We start from the raw sequence: 22,178 nt of genomic DNA on the forward strand, positions 1-22,178 counted from the left end.
TATTATGTCAGTGGCCCTTTTGCAATTTGGCTTTTATCTTGTTTGGGGTGTGTCTGTGCGTGCGTGTCTGTGTGTGTGCGCGTGTGTCTGTGTCTTGGTACCTTTTCTCTCTCCCTGGTTTTGCTGAAAGTGAGCCATGTGAATGTGAGTCAATGACAGATATTTGGGGGAAAAAATCTCTGAAAATAGCCAATGTGGTTGGGCTTTGTAAAAGCAGTTTAGAGGAGGAATTTTCATTTATTTGAGGTATAAATGATCTACCTGGGCACGTAAGGAAACAGTTTTTTAAACTCAAGCAGAAAAATCTGAGATCTGTTGTTTCTTGTTATGTAAAATATTGACTTGTGAATGAGCTCTGTTTAATTGGCTTAAAAGTAAGTGATTACAAATTAAATACTTCTAAGTATAAAAGGAGCTAGAAGGAACAAATTTCAGGCTTGTGTGACCTAGGAAATATTCAATACTTCTTTTATATCTGATATTAAAGCTAGTTTAAGCTTGTTGGTGTAATCAATACAGACATGCCTTTTATTGTGCCTAGGTTTAGGTCAGTAAGTTCATGTTTCTGTTGCAGTTTGTTAGCAGAAAGAAATCAGCTTGGTATGATGAAATTCTTACAGGTGACTTGAGTACCGGTGAGATAAGAACTTTTGGGTGAACTCCTTGGAAATGACTATGTTTTGGGACTGTTTACTTAAAGGTGTCTTTAAGTAAGACATTAAAGAATGTCTCCCCTCCGAATGTTCGGTGACTTGAGATTTTGGAGTTGTGCTGGATTGGGATGATGGAATTTTACTGAACAGTTGAATAGCTAGGTCATTCTCAGGCAAAATAAGATTGAAGCATTCACTGGAATTGAAGATATTTAGGAGTTGAGGATTCTAATTTAAATATGTAGTTAAGGCTACTAGAAATAGTAAAGGAAACATTGGGTATGCAGGAAAGTAGGATATATGTTTTGAGCAAAAGGTATGAGGAATGGGATTGCATTTTGTTAGGTAAAAGAAAGTGATTTGGTCCTACAGCTGGTTGTTTCTAGATGGGAAAAATTAAGGGATGAACTACTATGAATACAGAAAGTTGTGGAAGGTTTGTAGAAGGGGAGCCTTAAAAAAGGAGTTCTGTGCATGGTTGGGCTGCGATCGGATTAAACTTAATTAGGTAAATGGATTTGGTTGTTAAAAGTGGGCTGGTGCGGGACTGGATTTGGTTCCTCTGTTAAGAAAACAAGTCTATTCAGAATGCTTCTGATGACGGTTTGTGTGAAACTTTTTCATATTTTTGACAAACTTCCTGTCAGGTTCTAATTGACGTAGCTGGTTTGAGATGCTTTAGAGGGCCCCTGAGACGTCTCAGAAAAATACTACACTAACTGGGATTGGTTGGTGTGCTGAATTACACGGGAAGCATTGTTAAATGAGTGATAAGCCTCCTCAGATTGTATGGTACAGATAAAAGTCATTAATATATATCCTAAAAATTATATAAAGTTTCTGAAACTTGGCTATGTCCTGGTATAATGCTATCAGTCATGATTCTGGTTGTTACCTTGGACTGTTTAAGCTTCATTGTCAAAAACACTGTAATCAGATCTTTTCCTTTTCCTTTTTGGGTCTTTTGTCATTCATAGACAGTTAAGCTGAGGCTTTGCAGGGCTGCTTCGTCTTCAAGAAAATTCATAAAAAGGACTTTGTGACAAGTACAGGTTTCTTTTTAAATCATACTGCTTAGTTGGGTAAAATACTTTAAAAGTAATAAACTCTGATTTCATGGACCTGTTGGTAAGGGGGATTGATTACATGGGGTTAAGTGAACTGATGTATATGGTTATAGTGCTTTTGGTTTTGTCTGAAATATTACTGGCTTTACTTTTTTACATGTTTTCTAATTGAACTGTTTACCAAATGTTTATCTCCCTATCAATATTGCCCCCAGTGTTTGGGATTGAAAGAGAATTCTCTAGTGGGATTGTCAGAGTATAACTACCATGATGTGTAATACTGCTTGCTTTAAGTCTGTTGCTAAAAGCACATGTACAATGCTTGTGTAACAATTGGGTGTAAGTGATAAAATGTATGGCCTATGAGGTGTTTGCCCGTTAATACTTCTGTGCCTGTTTACCATTACTGATAACTTTTCCCCCAATGTGGATAACCAGGCAAATATAAAGGAGACCTAGCACCAGGGACGTGGGGTGAGAGCCACACCCCCAGTGCTGAGGGACAGGTACTTGGACCATGAATGCTTTCTATTAAAAGATTTATAATCAAAAGGGGAAATGATGGGAAAATCTGCACGTATTGAGATATGGGGAAGTCATTCTGGCTTCTGTATGGTTTGACTTAAACTTTACTGACCATAATGGCCTGTTTTGAGGCCTTTTGGACATGCACCATACCTCTGCTTTGGCACTGAGGAGGGGAATGCATTGGAAAGTCAAAATGGAGTAGCTGTGATTTAGATATTCAAGGTAAAACTAGGTGGCCATTATGGACATGATTTCAGGCACATTCCCGTATTGTTGAGAACTCGAATTTTCTGGGCGGTCACACTGGAGGTACCTCCAGCCATTCTCAAAGCAGTGTCTGCTGCAGCCTTATGACCTCAAGGTCTCATGTAACTATTAAATTTTTAGATAATAAAATTGCTTTAGATCAGATGTGAGTAGGACAAAGGAGACATGTAATGGCCAATAGCTCTTGTTATGTATATATTAGCACCACATCAAAAGTTAAAACCTACTCAGATAAAAGTAGACAACTGGCTTCCTGGCTGCAAGTTTCCCCAAAACGCCAGGTCCAGACTGGTTTTCACGCTTAGTCTCCTGAATTCCTCAGGGAATGAGGTTTTAATCATACCAGACTGATCCAGGACTTGGGACTTGGGACTTGGAAGTATTTTCAACTCAGTGTCCATTCCCCAAATCCAGGTGGGACTCCACCCCATTTCAGCAGGGAGTGCCCAGAGCAGTTGTCACCCCATTTCCTGATTTGGGGAAGGATGAAACAGGATTGGAGATTGAAACCGAGTTCCTCTGCTGAGATTATGATGAACCTCTCTGTCCAAATACTATCTCCCTTCTTGTCCAACCTGTTCTCCTCAAGATTGAGGAGTATCGAAGAAAAGGGGGGAATTGTAGCCAAGCAGGACCTTATGGGGCCCCCTGGGGCAAACCCCTCCCCCATACCCTCTGCTGTGGCTCCTCTCTGAAGGACCCAGGTAATAGTATCTCATGCAAATTTCCTGAGTTTTTCAGATGCTAAAAAACCACCACCTAAAGGAAGAAATTAACTATTTAATGATCATGGCATGTAGCCCCCATCTCCTGCCTAAGGATTGATCACCATCAACCAATCAGAATTGTGCACAGCTGATCACAGACCCTGGGCCCCTCCCTCAGGTGATCTTTAAAAATGCTCACCTGAAACCCTTCCGGGAGTTTGGGGGTTCCTGGGACACGAGCCACCTGTTCTCCTTGCCTGGCCCTACAATAAACCTTGCACTGCTCCTAACTCTGATGCTTTAGTTTGGCCTCACTGTGCATCAGGCACATGAAGGTTGCTTTCAGTAACAAAACTAATTAAAAATAACAGGATTCTTTTTTCTTTTATTTGAAGTATAATTGATTTACAATGTTGTGTTAGTTTCTGTTGTATAGCATAGTGATTCAGTTACACATAAATACACTTTTTCATATTATTTTTCATTATTGGTTATTACAAGCTATTGAATATAGTTCCCTGTACTGTACAGTAGGACCTTGTTTGTCTATTCTGAATATAGTAGTTTGTATCTGCTAATCCCATACTCCCAATTTATCCCTCCCTCCTTTCCCCTTTGGTAACCATAAGGTTGTTTTCTGTGTCTGTGAGTCTGTTTCTGTTTTGTGAATAAGTTCATTTGTGCAGGATTCTTTTAATCTGTTTACACTATTCACCTTGAAGTCAAAGGAGTTGGGTCAAAATTAACCACTTTTAATGTTTCTTCATGTGCATCTCTGTCTCTTCTCTCGACTAAAGGAGAAAGTGTCTATGTATATATTTTGCTTGTAGATAGTTTCTGTCCTTCTTTTAAAAATATTTACTTTTTAGAGCAGTTTTGGTTTCACAGCAAATTGAACAGAAAGTACAGATTCTCATATACCCCATCCCCACACAGACACAGCCTCCCCCATCTTCTGCACCCCTACCAGAGTGGTACATATGTTACATCTGATGAATCTATGTTGACATGTCAAAATCACCCAAGTCCAGAGTTTCTTTTGTACATTGTGTGGGTTGATGAATGTGTAATGACATGTGTCCACCACCGCAGTATATAAAGGTGTTTGCACTGCTCTAGAAACCCTCTGCGCTCTACCTAGTCACCTATATCCCTTCCTGGCCCCTGGCAACCACTGATCTTGTAATTGTCTCCATAGTTTTGCCTTTTCCAGAATGTCAGGTAGTTGGAATCACAAAGTATGTAGCCTGTTGTTGGCACACAACACGGTAACGGTGACACACGGGTTATTTAGCAAAAGAATTAGCAGAGACAGAGCAGAGCTTAGGAAAGTGTAATAGGAACGCTGCTGTAGGCGTCAGCGGGCCACACAGGTGAGAGGTGCCCGTGTGAGCCCCAGGGGTGGGCGTGCAGGGTCTTTTATTGGGGGGGGGGACTGTGCACAGGGGCTGCATGATCTATTTGTGCACAGGTACCTGGTTGGTGGTAAGATCTGTCAGGGACTCCTCTGAACAGTAGGTTTTAAGGGCAAGATGTGAGGCCAGTCAACCTAGGGTATTGTGAGCGGGCTGTCTCCTGGGGCGATGAGTCTTGTTAAGCTAAACACACGTCAAGAGAAGATGTTTTATATCTTGCAGCAATGCAGAGGGGCGTGGGGGTTAAGGTGTCAATGGCTCCAGACACAGAGAGCCCAGGGGTGGGGGTTTTATGACTCCAGAGAGTGCCAGCTGGCTCCACAGTGCCCCCTGACAGATTGGCAGTGACAGATCTTTGGAACATGGGCGAAGGTCTCTTTCCTTCTGGAACTACTTCCTGTGGGACATGAGGTCGCTTTGCCCCTACCTATGGTGCCAATCTGTCTGGGGTATGGGGCCCAACCGGTCCTGCCCAGGAATCCGACTGCCTGAGGGGCAGCCCGTGAGTAACCCCTTCCCATACCCAAGGGCTGCACTCCCATCACGCTGGTAAGGGCCATGGTGTATGTGGCTGGCAGGGGATGTCTGGTTTTTTTCTTTGGGGCTTGGACCTCAATGAGAGAGACAATCATTTTTGTAAGATAAGAATGCAACATAAAATAAATGTATACCAAGGTAAATGGCCAATCCCAATGAAAGGAAGGAGAGGAGAAATTTAAAATGCCTGTGAAAAAGGATCTTATTCCCTCTGAATCCAAGAAAAAAGGAAAACGAGAGAACGAGTTAGAAACCTGTTTGTTAACCTCTTTGCTGTAAGCGTTGACATTCGTAACTAGTACCTAAGTATAGTACTTAGTACGTGTAACTGTGTGTCAGTACATGCAGCTGTGCAGTGTCTCCCTGGGAGGCTGTGAGGATGTTCAGAGACATGTGGTTTCTGTTTTGCCAGTCTTCCCCAGAGCACAGAGTGCCTATTTCTGATTTCTACCCTGGGCTGCTTCTGGCGTGTACGGAAGGTCAGTGACTGCGGTGGCCTGTGACTTAATCCTTGTAGAGGTAGATGCCAATTTGCAAAAGTGCCAATTTTAGTTGGCAGGTCCCCACATGATCGCAAATTTTGACCATGGCTTGGGGAGGCATTTTATGACCATTTTGTCCCACGGTGCTAGGAATACTCATTGCTAGGTTGGGCAAGGATTTCATTGATCGGCCACTCAATGTGCTATTATGGGACTAGGCCCTGTTGATAGTGAGCAAAAGGTCTCTGGACCACCTGTCTTGCTAGTCTTACGGTTTAGGAAAATATTCCCTCTTTGTTGCTTCTTCCCAGCTCTAGTTACACTAGTATAATTACAGCTCTCCTACAGAACTGTGTATCTGGTTAACTGCTTTAAATTGTCACCTGCTGCTCTGATTGAGCTTGAGTAACTTTAGAAAAAAATGTGTATTTATGGCCAGGATTAGAGCAGGTATTAATTGGCAAGGTGAGGAAATCCCACCTAGCCATATCACTAGGGGCCATACAGAACTATACTTTTTCTAGAATGAATTTCCTAAGGGCCTACCCTTTAGACCCATAGAGTGGAGAAATCCATTAAGATAACCCAGAAGGCCTGGATATAGGTAATTGGCCATTAACCTAACAACTGGATTAACTTTAACTCTGTGTAAGATTATGAAATACATTTAGATTCCTGAGCTTTTTAAAAATAAGTTAATTAAACTTTGTAACAATCCCCAGGGGCAGGACAGTTCTTTGTTGGCTGTGCCTCCCCTCTTTCCTTATAACCTAAGGGCAGGGAATGGTCTGAAGAGTGAAGTCTTAGAAAATACAGACCTCAATTAACAACTAGAATTTAATATCCACTGAAACAGTCTTTCCTCTATAATTACTTCTGTTTTATCAGTATAGCCAAATTGAGACTAACTGACAAAACCAAAATCATTATAATTATGATTTTTAAAATTTCTATCAGTTTATGAGTCCCATGTAACTAATCCTTTTCATTAGCAGTTTTACATAATCAGAGTTTTTATCACTTTTATTTTTTACCCAGGTTAGCAGTATGATTTAAAAGTTATCAGAAACCTGTACTTGTCAAATAAGTCTTTTTTAAAAAAATCTTTTAAAGAGAAAACATTTTTAAAGTAAACATCACAGTAAAACCACAACTGTTCATGAATAATAAGACTTAAGCATGGTGAAACACCTGGTTACATTGTAATTGATAAAGAAATCTGGTTACAATAATCAGAATTATGACTGGTAATATTTATATATACCAGATTTTTAGAAATTTTATAATTTTTCCATACAATTTAAGCTATGAAGATTACTTATTTTAATTGCAATACAGCCAGTTACAATGTGTCAGTCTCTGGTGTACAGCACAATGTCCCAGTCATGCATAAAATACATATATTCATTTTCATATTCTTTTTCATTAAAGGTTATTGTAAGATATTGAATATAGTTCCCTGTGCTATACAGAAAAAACGTTTTTAAAGATTTATTTTTATATATAGTGGCTAACAGTTGTAAATCTCAAACTCCCAGATTTATTCCTTCCCACCCCCTTTCCCTGGTAACCATAAGATTGTTTACTGTGTCTGTGAGTCTGTTTTGTAGATGAGTTCATAGTATCCTTTTTTTTTTTTCCCCTAAGATTCCACATATGAGTGATATCATATGGTATTTTTCTTTATCTTTCTGGCTCACTTCACTTAGAATGATGATCTCTAGGTCCATCCATGTTGCTGCAAATGGCATTATTTTATTTTATTTTTCATGGCTGAGTAGTATTCCATTGTAGAAATATACCACAACTTCTTTGTCCAGTCATCTGTCAATGGACATTTAGATTGTTTCCATGTCTTGGCTATTGTAAATAGTGCTGCTGTGAACATTGGGGTGCATGTGTCTTTTTGAATTAGAGTTCCCTCCAGGTATATGCCCAAGAGTGGGATTACTGGATCATATGGGAAGTCTATTTTTAGTTTTTTTAGGAATCTCCATACTGATTTCCATAATGGCTGCAGCAAACTACATTCCCACCAACAGTGTTGGAGGGTTCCCTTTTCTCCACACTCTCTCCAGCATTTATTGTTCATGGACTTTTGAATGATGGCCATTCTGACTGGTGTGAGGTGACACCTCATTGTAGTTTTGATTTGCATTTCTCTGATAACTAGTGATATTGAGCATTTTTTTCATGTGCCTCTTGGCCATTTTTATGTCTTCTTTGGAGAATTGCTTGTTTAGGTCTCCTGCCCATTTTTGGTTTAGGTTTTTTATTATTAAATGGTATGAGCTATTTATATATTCTAGAAATTAAGCCTTTGTCAGTTGAATCATTTGTAAATATAACCTAAGAAGATTTATTATTTAGATGGCAATACTTCCCATGTAATTTAACGCATCAGATGAACCTAATTAGCTTACTATTTTCTTTGGAATGTTTCAGGGACCCTCTGAAGCATCCCAAAGTTGGGATAGGTCAAAAGAACTTTATTATAATTTGATATGTGGGAAGTTTGTTAAAAGTTTTAAAATACCTGGTCCAGATAAAATCATAGGTCACTGTGAAACAATACTTATTCATTAAACCAAAATAACAAAATATTTTAAAGGCAAATACAGAACAGATTACTTAAGAGGCAAAAAAATTTATAATTTGTAACCAAAAGCAAATTAATGTTTTAAGGAAACTTTAAAAAAAAATTTTATGTAATTTTAACCCTTGAAAGCCATAATTTCTAGTGAAAACTGGGTAATTATAAACTGTCTTACATTAGCATTTTAAAGATTAGCAAACAAATACCAACAATTTTTAAAGACCGTGTGCCTTTTTATAGAGAACATTTCAAGGTGGCACCAAACATATTAATAGTTTTAAATACCTTTTGTTTCTCTGCAATGGAAGCCACTGTTTAGTAATTAGTGTTTTAGTATCTTATCTCATTTGTATTTAATTTACTTATAAGAATTTTATTTTGCCAAGTTATTTTTTGTTGACAAATTTGTAACAGATATTACAAGATTTTATTTGACTTTAAAGCCTTGGTACAACAGAAGTATTATGCTTAACACTGATGACTCTAAAGACGTGTAGATGTTAAATTAGCGAACTTTAATTCCAAATGGTAATTTAATACTGAATATTTTCGAGTTCATGTGAACCTGAAAGTTACTTTGTTTAGCTTTTTAGAAATATTTAGTTTGTAAGTGCTTTTAAGTCAATTAAATTTTGATAACATTTTTAAAGATAGAGACATCTCACATGTGTACACAGACATACATTCAGATAGACAGAGATCTCCTAGTTTTTCCCACTGGAGTTTTTAAAGGGCTTTTTTTTTTTTTTTTTTTTTTAACCAGTTTTTTTCCCTTTGGTTTGAGGTTTTGCTAATTATTAACTCAAGGCTGAAGTCTCAGGCACAGCAAGCTACATTTGCATTTTAAGGCCCAGTTAGACAGAATTTTTCTAGAGGGCTCCGGGGGTACAGAACCAGAATTCCCTATTTCCTAAAGCAGAATGACGATCACACATCACGAAAGAGAACACAAAGTAGAAAACACACACATGCCCATCCATCACAGACTGACCAGTACAAACCCTAAATTCTGAGAGCCGTAAGGGCAGAGTTTAGTTAAAGGGCCAAGCCTTCTGATCTGGGAGTTGGCATTGTGGCCAGGTGGTGGTACAGAGAAAGACAAGCTGCATTTTTTTTTTTTTTTTTTTTACTGACTAGGGGTTGAACTTAGGCCAGTTTAAAAAAAAAAAATACAACCAAGGGGTGAGTCTCAGGGAGTAAAAGGGAGAAAGAGAGGAAAGAGCTCGTTTGGGGCAATCACATATGCCCCAGGAAGGGGTAAAACACCCGCTGAGAGAAACAGTCAGAAAGCGGCCCCAGAGGGGCAGTCAGACTCGGGGGGCGTCCCCCCCCCCCCCAAAGAGACCAAGTTCTGTCCCAGCACAAAGGCTAAACCAGCACGAGGGCCGAAAAGGTGGCAGGGAGGGCCGAAAAGGAAAAGTAAAGAAAAGGTCTTGAAGGAACTTACCCACCAAAGATTAGTACCTGGTGCAGGAGCGGGGGCTCGGTCCCGGTCACCGTCACGGTGCGCGAGGAGGCTCGGGAGCAGAGCCAGGCAGTTAGGCTCAGAAACGGAGGCCACAGCGAGCAGGAGAAGGAGCGTGTGGATTGGGTGGGTGGGAGTGCACTGTTTGTGGGCGGGGCTTCTCAGCGCTTCTCCCTAATGCACCCGCCTGACCCTATTCTGTGTCTGCGGCCAACCCGGAGACAGGGTCCTGGGTGCCTAGAGGCACCAGATGACCAGTTTTTCTGTGTGCCTTCCTCAGGGCCAGACGTGAAGTCCCCTTGACCCAGAGCCAGGTTATGTAGTAGAGATACTAGAAAAGAAAAGGCAGTTTTCCCACGTGCATCCAACAAATGGCCAAGGGTTACTCTCCTGTCAGACTGAGCGTCAGCCCACTGGGAGCAGCCTAGCCAGGGTTCCTTAATCCTCAGCAAGATTCCAGGGAATTCCCAAATGCTAAGGAGCAGGAAGGTATGAGAAAGGAAAGGAAAGCAGAGAGGGAAAAGGGAAGCAACATATACGGGCCACCAAATGTGGGCACGTGGCACAGTGGGCCGGTAACAAGGGTTGGTAAAGAATTAGCAGAGACCTAGAAGAGCTTAGGAAAGTTTAATAGGCATGCTGCTGTAGGCTACAAGGGGCCACAAGGGCAAGGAGCCTGCATGAGCCCTGGGGGTGGGCACATACTCAAGGAGCAGGGGCTGTAAGATCTGTCAGGGACTCCTCTGAACAATAGGATTTGTGACTTTAATAAGGGCAGGATGTGAGGCCTGTCCCCTAGGGTATTGCGAGACGGGCTGTCTCCTGGGGCTATGAGTCTTGTTAGGCTAAACACATGTCAAGAGAAGATGTTTCATATCTTGCAGAAATGCAGGTGTGCGGAGGCTCCTGCAGAGGGAAGTGGGGGTTAAGGTGTCAGTGGCTCTAGGCACACAGAGAGCCCGAGCCCGGGGTGGGGGTTTGCATGAACTTCAGAGCGGCTTCAGAGAGTGCCAGCTGGCTCCACGTAGCCTTTTCCGATTGGCTTCTTTCACTGTGTAATAGGCATTCAAGTTTCCTCTGTCGAAAATAATAAAACAATCAATAATAGAAAAGAGTTTTATTGGAGCCACTAAACTGAGGACCAGCCCAGAAGCCTGCTTCCCAGATTACTCTCAGAAACTGCTCTGGAGAAGCAGGGTCTTCGGCATACTCTTTATATTTTGTCAGAACAAAGAACATTAAACAAGTCAGGGATACATTCCTTCAAGTTTTCCAAAAAAAAAACAACTTTATTTTGTCTTTATTTTTGGGAGTTTTTGCTGTTTCCCCCCATGTTGACAGTTTTTTTTTTTCATTTTTTATTTTTCAGTTTTATTAGGTAGAATTGTTAAAGTTTGTACATAGTACAATATAGTGCATGTAAATACATATATAACAATATACTGCACACATTTTTTAAAATTTACATATGTACTGCTCATTGTTTCTAAGAACGTTTAGAGCTATAGCTTGTTAAACTTACATAGTGTCCACTGAAATAAATGTACATCCTAAAAGTTGAGTTATGTTTTGTTCAGTGGACAATTCTGAGGGCTCAGCCCAGGATGACAGTGTCTCAGATCGCTCTGAGGGACTGCTCTGAAGAGGTAGGGGAGGAGCCAGGATATATAGGAGTTTTACAACAAAGACCAGGTAGTTAGAACACTAAAAGATTACTTGTTAACTAAAGAAAACCACGCATCTCAAGTTAAAGAATTTAGCGCTTTTCTATGTATGGAAGGAAGCAAACATTTGGGCTCATTGAACTCATTCCTTTGACGAGCACCTAGCTATCTAGGGCCAGTGTCCTGTCCTTTCTTATTCAGAGTCCCCTCAGAGCGCATCTTTGTGAGTGGCTGCAGAGGCCTGGCTGCAGGCTTGTCTTCACTGAGGGGTGGTGGCAGCTGCTGAGGGCTTGATGGCTTCAGCATTGTTTACTGATATGGTTTGCAGTATTTTTTGTTCACAATAGTTATCAAAGGAATAAAGCCAACCACAAAATAAGAATTAATTTAAAAAGATACATACATCTTGCTACTAACAGCAGCATTATTTATAATTGCCAAGATATGGAAGCATCCTAAGTGCACATCAATAGATGAATGGGTAAAGAAGATGTAGCCTATATATGTAATGGAATACAACTCACCCATAAGAAAGAAGGGTATTTGGCCATTTGTAGCCCTTCATTCACTTTTTTTTTTTTCACTTTAACAACCAGAATTTTGTAACTGGCATAAACATTTCCATTGCATCAAAAACAGCAAAATACCTAGAGGTAAACTTAACCAAGGAGGTTACCTATACTCTAAAAATTATAAAACATTGATGAAGGAAATTGAAGATGATACAAAGAAAGATACCTTGTGCTCTTGGATTGGAAGAATCACATTATCAAAATGGCCACACTACCGAAAGCAATCCACAGATCCAGTGCAACCCCTGTCAAAATACTCATGACATTCTTCACAGAACTATGGCGAAAAATTCCAAAATCTTTATGAAACCATAAAAGACTCTGATCTGCCAAAGCAATCTTTCGTAGTTTTTTTTTCTTTCTTTTGTTCTCTTTTCTTATGGTTTGATGACTAGAGAAGGTTCTTTAACATTTGTTGTAAAGCTGGTTTGGTGGTACTGAATTCTTTAAGCTTTTGTTTATCTGTGAAGCTTTTGATTTCTCCATCAAATATGAACAAGAGCCTTACTGGACAGAGTATCCTTGGTTGGAAGTTTTTCCCTCTCATCACTTTAAATGTATCCTGCCACTCCCTTCTGGCCTGTAGAGTTTCTGCTGACAAATCAGCTGATAGCCTTATGGGAGTTACCTTGTATGTTATTTGTTGCTTTTCTCTTGCTAATATTAATATTTTCTCCTTATCCTTAATTTTTGTCAATTTGATTACTATGTATCTTGGTGTATTCCTCTTTGGGTTGATCCTCTGTGGAACCTTCTGTGCTTCCTGGACTTTGGTGAGTGTTTCCTTTCCCAAGTTGGGGTAGTTTTCAGTGATTCTCTCTCCAAAAATTTTCTCAGGTTCTTCCTCTCTCTCTCTTCTCTTTCTGGGGCCCCTATAATGTAAATATTAGTGCACTTCATGTTGTCCCAGAGTTCTCTTAAACTATCCTTGTTTCTTTTCATTCTTTTTTGTGTTCTGCAGTAATGATTTCCACTAATCTGTCATCTAGGTCATTGATCCGCTCTTCTGCCTCATTTAGTATTTTCTTGGTTCCTTCTAGTGTTTTGTTAATTTCAGTGATTTTTATTCTTCAACTGTTTGGGTGTTCTTTGTATTTTCCAACTCTTTGCTAAAAACTTCCCTCTGTGCATCTATACTCCTCTTGAGTTCTCTGAACATCTTCACCATCTCAGTTAAATTGCCTGTCTCCTGATCAATTATTTCTTCTGGGATTTTATCTTATGCCTGGCCTGAGAGATATCTCTGCCGCCTCATTGTCTATCTTTATAATTTTAGGTAGGTTAGTTACATTTCTTGACCTTGGAGAGGTGGCCCTCTGTGGGAGATGTCCTGTAGGTCCAGCAGTACACTCCTCTCTTGTCACCCAAGGGCCAGTCAGGGTCCAGCTGGTCCCAGGGTAGAGTCTGATCTGTTTGTGGATTCCTTCCACAGGCTTTGGGATTATTGTTTTTTTATTTCTGGTATCTGCCCCTGGTGGATGAGGGTGGACTAGAGGCTTATGTAGGTTTCCTGGCAGAAAGAGTTGGTGCCTGCCCACTGTTAGGTGAAACTTGGTCCTGGACCTCTGGTGGGTAGGGCCACATCTAGAGGTGTTTGTGGCTCAGGAAGTCTGCTGATGGGTGGGGCTGTGTTCCCACCCAGGATGTTGTTTGGCCTGAGGCTTCTCTACAGGCTGTTGGGTGGGGCTGAGTCTTGGTGCTAATGATCCAATGATTAATCATGTGGGTGAACACTCTTGGAATGTCTGCCACCAGCTTTTATGTCCCTTAGGTGAGCTGCAGCCATCCCCTATGTCCCCTAGAGACTTTCCAAAACCAGCAGGCAGGCCTGGCCCAGGTTTCTATGAAATCACTGCCTCTGCCCTTGGACCTGGTGCAGGCGAGATTGAGATTCTGTGTGTACGCTTCCCAAGAAAATGAAGTCTCTGTTTCTCCCAGTCCTGTGGGGCTCCTGAGTTAAGCCCCACTGGCTCAGTTGTGGTTTTGTAGTCATGAGAGGCGAGCTCGTGGTCCCACCACTCCACATTTTCATTTAATCTTTATTTTTAACATGGATACTCTTTACTTCTGGTCAGTGTGCTCCTTTTTTAAACAATCAAAGCAAATATACAATATATATTTTATAGGCCACAAAGAGGCTATTTTAGTTAGCATAAAATTCAAGTTAACCCATGTATAAGCTGGAATGACTTCCCTGTATCTCAAGATGTGAAAATTTCTTTGATCATACTTCAGAGAGGCACTAAAGCAGAGGATAAGGGGGAAGGGGGAAGTGTCTGCCCCAGGGAGGCCCCACAGGGTCCTTCTCGGTTACAAGGTGCCTGTTCAGATCTTTGGCCTATTTTTCACTCTGAATGTTCATATGCTTCATACTGAGTTCTCTACCCAGTACCTTTTGCAGAACAGTTTTTAATTTTAATAAAGTTTTAGTTTATCTGTTTCCTTCTTTCATAGATCACACCTTTGCTGTTGTATTTTAAAAAGTCATTGTGGGGTTTCCAGTTCTGCACCAAATGTGAGGTGCCTCTCCTAACAACACGTAAAACACGGCACAGAAAATCAGCTCTTCTAGGATATGTAAGGGAGATGAGGACACAGGGAAACTGCTGTTCCCTGACTGGAGAGATTGACAGGCAAGTACTGAAAATACTTGGAAAATAACAATTTACCAGAGCAGAGACTTCTGATTGGAAGTTGCTATGGGAACCAGAGGAGGGGGTAGGAAAACAAGAACTGTAATTGACAAATTGCTGGAGGCTCCATGTGGACAATACTGAATTCAAAACCCCAGGGGACCCCAGTCATAGGGGCCACTGCAGTTTTGTGAGACTGATTTCCAGCTCAAATAGGTTCCCACAGTAAATACTGAAGAAAAAGTATCTTGTGCTTCTGGCAGGAAGAGAGAGGCACCATTTTGAAATATGCCAGCAATGTAGTCTGTTCTTAAGTCCTGCCCTTCGGAGAACTGGTTAACCGGAGCGGGAGTTGGCAGCTGCGCACTGTGTGTGTTTGAGGTCCAGGTCCGCTCTGTGGTACTTGGTTTCCGGCCTAGCAGAAAACGCTGTTTTCATCCACAGCAACTCTGTGAACTAGCAGTAGTACTAGTAGGATACTCGTCATTATTGATGCGCTGACTGAGGCACCGGGAGGGGAAGGACCTCCCAAGGTCATGTGGTAGGTCATGTGGTAGGGCGTGGCGGAGCCCGCGGAGAACTCGGGCGTCTTCAGCCTCCGCAGTCTTTTCAGCAAACTTGCTGCACCGACAGACTACCTGTCACCTCAATTTCTCGTCGTTACACTTGTGTTTTCTCCTAGGAGCCTAAGAGCGTGCGACTTGTATTATCTTCCAAATATTCCCATTAAATAATTATTTGGCAGAGTATCCCCCCCCCCCCGGTAGGTAGAAGAGTAGAGACACAGAGCCCCCAGATAATTTCCTAAGTTGTGAAGCAGTTCACGGTGCACGGCCCCGGCTTCCTGACTGGGGCCCCAGCCCTGTCACACCGCCGCGGGTGCGCGTCCGCGGTTATCTTCTTCGCATGCTTTGTATCACAGGCGCCTGATTTGTAAGCAGAATTATGAAAGTAGCGATGAATTAGACTTACTTTTCAAATCTGTCCTTGGCCAGGTAAAGTACGCCAAGAATCGTAATAACAAAATGCACACGTCACCTCCACACTGTCTTGTCGGCAGGGATGTTTTGTGAGCACTGTAGGACGGTGGAGGTTGGTGAGTGAGGCCACCTTCGTCCACTTCCACTCTTTCTGGGTCCAGGTCTTCAGAGTAGGTGGTCAACAGCAATTCTGGCAGCCAGGTCCCGACTTAATGGGAAGAGATGACCTTTTATTATTCCCTGTATAATGCCAGATGCTCCTTCAGCTTGGAGGCCCACTGTACTGTCTTGTGACTATAAAATAGTAAGTGAGCCGTGCCCCATGATAAAGGTTCACAAGTGCTATTAATAGGGTGTGCTGCCTCTAGCCTGAGTCACAATAACCAAGGCAGGACCATTTCAAGAGGGAGGTGTTCCAGACCCCCCACCCCCAACATGGTAGGAGGAGGGAGCCTCTTAACAGTGAAGTTTGCTGGCCTGGAAGCTGGGGTTGCGTGGGCCTCCAAAGCCTGTGCCCCTTCCTTGCAGCTGCAGGGAGATTTCCAAAAGGATGCTGGGCTTCTCCCGCCCTTGCTGTACGTCAGTAACTCCCTCGTGGGCCAAGAGTGAGGCTAAGGCCCCTCACACAGGTCCCACCGGGAAGACCAGAGGGAGAGCTGTTCTTTGTGTTCCGACAGGTTTAGGTCAGTCAGGTTAAGGTTGGTCACGTTGAAAGGAACAAACAGGGAAACGAAAACACTTCCGAGCTAACTGCTAAGCACACATAGCATACTTTAAAAATGTTTTTATTGAATATTAAACAATTACAAGTACTGTCAATTAGACATTGAGCCAAAGCACAGTTACAGGTTAAGTATAATCATAAAGATGTCTTAAATAGAAACCCACCATGCAGGCAGGTTGAGTTCCCTGATGCCCTCTTCTGGAAAGTAGAGGGTGAGGGAAAAAAGGTCTTAAAAGAGACTGAAGGCTAGAAGAATTTCTATGCTGTAAGTGATTTTCCATGACCAAATTTGATAGTTGCCAGATTTAGTAAAATAAAACAAAACAAAGCAAAGAACCCCAGGATGTTCAGCTAGGTTTGAATTTCAGATAAATGATGAATACTTTTTTTTTTTTACAGTAAAGATATGCCAAATAACACATGAACCACATTTAAGCAAAAAAAAAATTATTTGAAATTCAGATTTAACTGGGTGTCTTGTATTTTATCTGGCTATTCTACAAATAGACAAATGCCAAAAAGAAAGGGGAAGGGATTGGAACCCCCTGCCACTGGTGGGCCATAGAGAGACCACAAATAAAAACACCAGTAATGAACCAGAGTCACTACATTGGTTATGTACACAGACCAACATCACAATGAGAAAATACAGTTACTACTCCAAATGCTGCTGCCAGGAAACATTCCAGATTTCCTCAAAGCTGGTTTGGTAAATGTTTTTGAGAAACCTTGTTGATGAACGTACCTTTTTAGTTTGCAGGTATCAAAGACAAATACTTCTACCACAAAGACATGATGAGCTTGGAACAATGGAGGCGGAAGCAGGTATTATATGCACATATTTTGTGTAATGAATACAATGGTGATATAGTCAAGGTCATCTTCTAGGTCCAGGCTATTAGCTTCAGAGATTTTGGTTCCTTTCTAATCTGTATTGTTGGGTTTTCTACCTTTTTGTCTTGACCCTTGGGAGGAGCGTGGGTGAGGGACACCCCACTACTGGAGTTCATGCATTTCTCAGCAAACACTCTGAATCAACAAGGGGCTTTCAGGGCTGCCTGCAGAAAAGGGCAGACAGATGAAAAATAACAAAGCACTCTGGATTCTGGAGCATGAGAAATCTGTTTCAAAAGACAGGTGGTGGGGAGGGTGTGGAGATATAGAAGTGTAAAGCAGAAAAGAAAATGGCAAAGAATGACTAGTCAAGTGCAATCATCTCTACCATGTGAATGTTATTTCAAGGAGGCAGAACTCTCTGGCAGATGTTTAAAACTGGTCACACCGTGAGCATATTTGGTCTTAGAGAGTATATAAAGTCTTTAGCTTCCTATTACTTTTAACTTATCACCATGGTTTATATTTTAAAATGATGAAAAAACAGCTCGTGCCAACACTCAAATTCTACATGGTATCACTTTATGAGTTGTCGCTGTATCCTCACATGCACAAAACTTAATAGGTTTTGGAATCTTTCTAGCATTTCTCTAAACTAGCAGCTTTGGAGCTGAGTAATTTTGGATGTAGTGAAATTGGAATGGATTGACTATATCAGCTCCTTTGCATGTAAGGGAGCATTCATTACTTATGAAATATACTCATTAAATAAGCTTACGAGGTGTGAAATACATGGAGATACAGCCAACTCACTGACACCTTTCAAACACTAAGAAATGGAATTATAGTTCTGTTTATTACGATATAAAAGGCTGAAAAGTTTCTGCCTTGGTTAAGACTTTCCTAAGAAACATTTAATTGTCTGTTAGTTTCTGAACGCATAAGGTATCTGAATAAGCTTCACTTTTTAGGGTTTTTTTTTTTTATAATGCATTTCCTTTTCACATGCTAGATGTATCTAACCAAAGCTGAAGTACTATCTTCACAATTACTTTTTATTTGTCACTGATTTGATATCAAACAAGTTTAATGTCAGTCTTTAAGATAGGGTTTTAATGTTAGAAATTTAATCTCAGTTTTGAGTGCTGCCTTAGTGACTAAAATCTATAGCTCTATGCAAGATAATTGCCCAACAGGAAAAAACAGAAAAAAGGCTGTTTTATCACAGATCATCAAACCAATGGATCTGGACACACTAGGGGGAAGGTGCTTAAAAGCACACACCATTTGTTTGAAAGCATTCACAGGAACCTAGAGGGTGCACGTGTTTAAAACGGACAGCAAGCAATGGCCAGTAACGTCAGTGCAGCTGGGAGATGGACTGAAACAGAAAAACATGGACAACTTATTGCATTCTAATGCTGTCTTCCAGCATACACCAACATTTTATTTTTTGTCTAAAGGCTATGATAGAATCTATATTATTTATTTGCCACATTCAGGCATTTCTCTGCATGTATCAATGCACTTTGCTATTTTGAGAGCAAAGGGAAATGAGTGTAGCCACTAACGTCAAGCTCAAACGAGCACAAGGATGCTCCTTCACAAAAACACCCTAATATTGTTTACTCTACTTGTATTATTGAAGAGCTAGATATTCCGAATTCCAAGAAGGAACACGTAAGGAAGAATCCTGGTGGTACTGCTATTATTTTGCATAGAATTAAAACTGGGTTGCATGCTGTCATTTGCTAAAAGATGGCAGAATCTTCTGAGCAGAGAACATGAGGCCTGATACCCAGTTCGCGTTGTGATGTGGAATCAGAGAGGTCTAGTTCCGTTGCACAAGACCCAAGATGAAGAAAGGAAAACGAGTGGACTCAAAGGTAATTGTTGGAGCTAATTATAATTCTAGACTCGCAATCTGGGGGAAAGGGAGGGAGGCCAAGTAGGACTAAGTGTCTAGTCCAGAGCACTTAGGCCTGAATCAAGCCTAATCAAGTATCCAGCTGGCCAACACCTAGTAAACTGGACCATCAGGTCTGGAAGCCCTTTGCTGTGGGAACCATGGTAGCGCAGGTGGAGGTTCTGGATTCTTTCTTTAAGGTTTGGCAAACAGAAGGGGCCATTTCAGGGGAGGCCATACTGAGGTCCTCAGCTTGCGAGTGTTCTGTCTAGTGTGTATACAAGGGATTCAATGGATTTCAGACTAATTTAATGCCATGCTTTTATACTCCAAAGGGTTTTTCACACTGCTGTAGGTGGAAATTCCAAATGCAATCGACTTTTGCTAACTTGAATGTACTCATGATGACCTTTGGTTTTCAAGTTTTGAGAAAAATGTACTTAACCCAGTCTCTTGAGCAGATGAATAATATGTACACATTCTGTCAAGAACAACTATATATTTGAATCATTACAAGACGAGAAGCGCAGCAAATGTCTCCCTCACACAGTACCTTTACTCAGCACATGGAACATCGGATACATAACAGGGGCAGTTTAAACACTGAACCACAGTTTAACTTCTCAAGTGTAAGGCTGAAGTTTAAAACTGGCACATCCAGTAACCTGGTTAGTAGGATGGAAATGACATATAACCATAGTCGGGTAGTGGCTTTAACGAAGCTATAAAGCTTTCAATATTTATACCGTATTAACCCTTTTACTTAACTAAAAAAGAAAAAAAATCACAGCTGTGTTCACCATTTGAAACTATATCTAATAGGGGAGGCAAGTAATAAACACTTTCACAGCTACTGAAAACTACACTGATGTCAATTCCTTCACCCCATTATTACCCACAGCAAAAAAGAAGAGAGGGAAAAAGCCTTCTTAATGAACATTGAACTTGGAAGCTTCATGTGGAATTCTAGTGCTATTTAAACAAGCAGCCAAGACACGAACACCCAGCGTGGGTCACTAAAACTTCAATAGAAGCAACAACTGAGGCTAATTCTTGATTTAACTTTGAGGACCCATGCAAGATTCAGCTATAAAACTCAAAACTAGTTCCCGAGGCCTAGTTCTAGCATTGGACTCAAGCCCAAAAGAGAGCAAAATATGTATTTTTAAGAGCGTATTCTAAAATCTTCGCATGTAACCATTTTATTTTTCTTTAGGAGAAAATGAAGTCACAGCTTAACCAGCCTGCACTAAAAAACAAATTCGTTTTCAGGACTTTAAGTTGAAACGGCAAGTTAGCGTCACACTGCTTTTCCTTTTTCCACGTTTGTTACTTTTGCTTCCAAGCTGAGTAGGTGCACAGACGTCAAAGCAGAGAAGTTAATGTATCATTTCAATATGCGGCTAAGGTAAAAGGACAAGTGCAGGGACTGGGATAATGTTTTACAAGTGTCAACGTGCACTTGACGAATGTTGAGTAAAACTAGTAAAACAAAGTAGTGATTCACGAAGAAACCGCATGGTTATTTCTCCAGCTTCATTCAAAAAAATAACTGAAAGAACTTTGGTTTGTTTCAGTTTTTGTTCTTGTCTGTTAAGAAATCTGAAGAAAAGAAAAATTTTCAATCTTTAGTGCAGGTTGTGCAGGGACCGAAATAAACTATCTGAAGCACCTCACTCAAACCGCAAATCTGGAGTCAACAAAAAAGTTCCTGCATTTGTGCATTTCTAGCAGGATTTGAACTAGAAACCATAAAGCAATATTTGTGTGACTCTAATGACATATAATAATTCCACTGAATTTGGAAATAAGGCAGTTAATTTGGGGGGGGGGAGGTGACAACTCTGGTGGTACGGATCAAGTGAGGGGAAATTTCCCTTGAGTCCTCGTAGTCATTGTCTGCTGTGGTCTTAAGAGAACCACATGCCCCTCACATCTTAATGTTGCTTCTGCTGAATTCATAAGCCTCCCTAGTGGATTCCCCTCTCAGTGTCACAACAGCATCACTCAAACCTCTCCCCAGTGGGGCTCTTCCTGGACCTCCAGCACCAACCCGGACTCCTAGGAACCAGGCCTGGGCTGGAGGGGACCAATGGTTCTCCCCGGCTCCGACTGCTCTGAACCCCAGAGCTCCTGAATCCGGCTGATGTTTGTGCCTGTCCCTTTAAGACTGGCCAATCAATAAAAGGAAACTAAAACGCGGCGTTCTTCCAGCTCAGTTTACGCTGATAAGAAGCACAGATACAAAATAAATCCGTGAAGAAAAAAAAGGAAACTAAATCTTGCTCAGCCAGAAGCTTGGGTTACATTGCTAGCGATTTTAGTCAGTATGACTTTGTGCAAAATATTCTCAAGAAGGCTCTGGCTCATTTTCAAAGAAAGCAACAACCACCACCAAAAAAAAAAAAAAAAAAAAAAAAGTGAATGATGCATGTTCAAAAAACTAGAAATGCGACTGTTGTGCGTGTATAGTTATTGTACACACATGCCATATGTATCACAGCAAATGTAGTGTGTGAATTGTGAACATTTGGTAAAGTGTTACATTTTTTCCTTTTCCAAGTCTCGATCAAAGCGATCCTGTTGTAGAAATGGATAACTGCAAAGAGAATGAGCCTGAGATATGGTCAGAGGCCGCCCCTGTAAACATTTCCGCAAAGGGAACAGTAGCAGTTGAGTACGTGCCAGTTACTCATACTAGATCCATCACTATAGCAATGCTTCATAAAGACAAACAGCTTATTTCTAGGCTGTCAGGGATTTATAGAATATTGATCTTGTTGAAAACAATCCACTGTAATCCAGTCCCAGGATTAACTCTGATCTGGTCTCTACCACTGGGCAGTCACTAGGTCTTCTGCTCTGCGGCTGTTGCGGTCTGTGAGGGAGCTTCTGGCTTCATGATCTGGTACGTGATGAGATACTCTGGGTACGCCTGGAGACGACCGGAAGAAAAACACGTCACCATTCTGGCCGGTAAGATACTAAACTCCCACTTAATGTGAGCGCCTCAGGAGCTGTGACTGACGTCTGCACAGCCCTCTGAGGCTCCCAGCGAAGTCACAGGCACCTTGGCACTGAGGAGGTCCACCTCCATGTCTGTATATAAACATGCACAAATCCTGTAATCCTAGAACTGTTATATTAT

At 41.2% G+C, this 22,178-nt stretch overlaps 1 protein-coding gene across 1 annotated transcript in view; it reads right to left on the minus strand.

The window, feature by feature from the left end:
- Window positions 1-16,335: 16,335 nt before the first annotated feature.
- The window catches only part of TNKS (tankyrase), a 157,928-nt gene continuing 152,085 nt past the window's right edge, over window positions 16,336-22,178 (minus strand). The window contains exon 27 of the mRNA XM_006180445.3: window positions 16,336-21,965. Coding sequence (XP_006180507.2) covers window positions 21,879-21,965 — 87 coding nt within the window. The 3' untranslated portion in view covers window positions 16,336-21,878. The remainder of the gene's footprint in view (window positions 21,966-22,178) is intronic.

Source organism: Camelus ferus, chromosome 26 (genome assembly GCF_009834535.1).
Source record: "Camelus ferus isolate YT-003-E chromosome 26, BCGSAC_Cfer_1.0, whole genome shotgun sequence".
NCBI classification, from domain to species: domain Eukaryota; kingdom Metazoa; phylum Chordata; class Mammalia; order Artiodactyla; family Camelidae; genus Camelus; species Camelus ferus.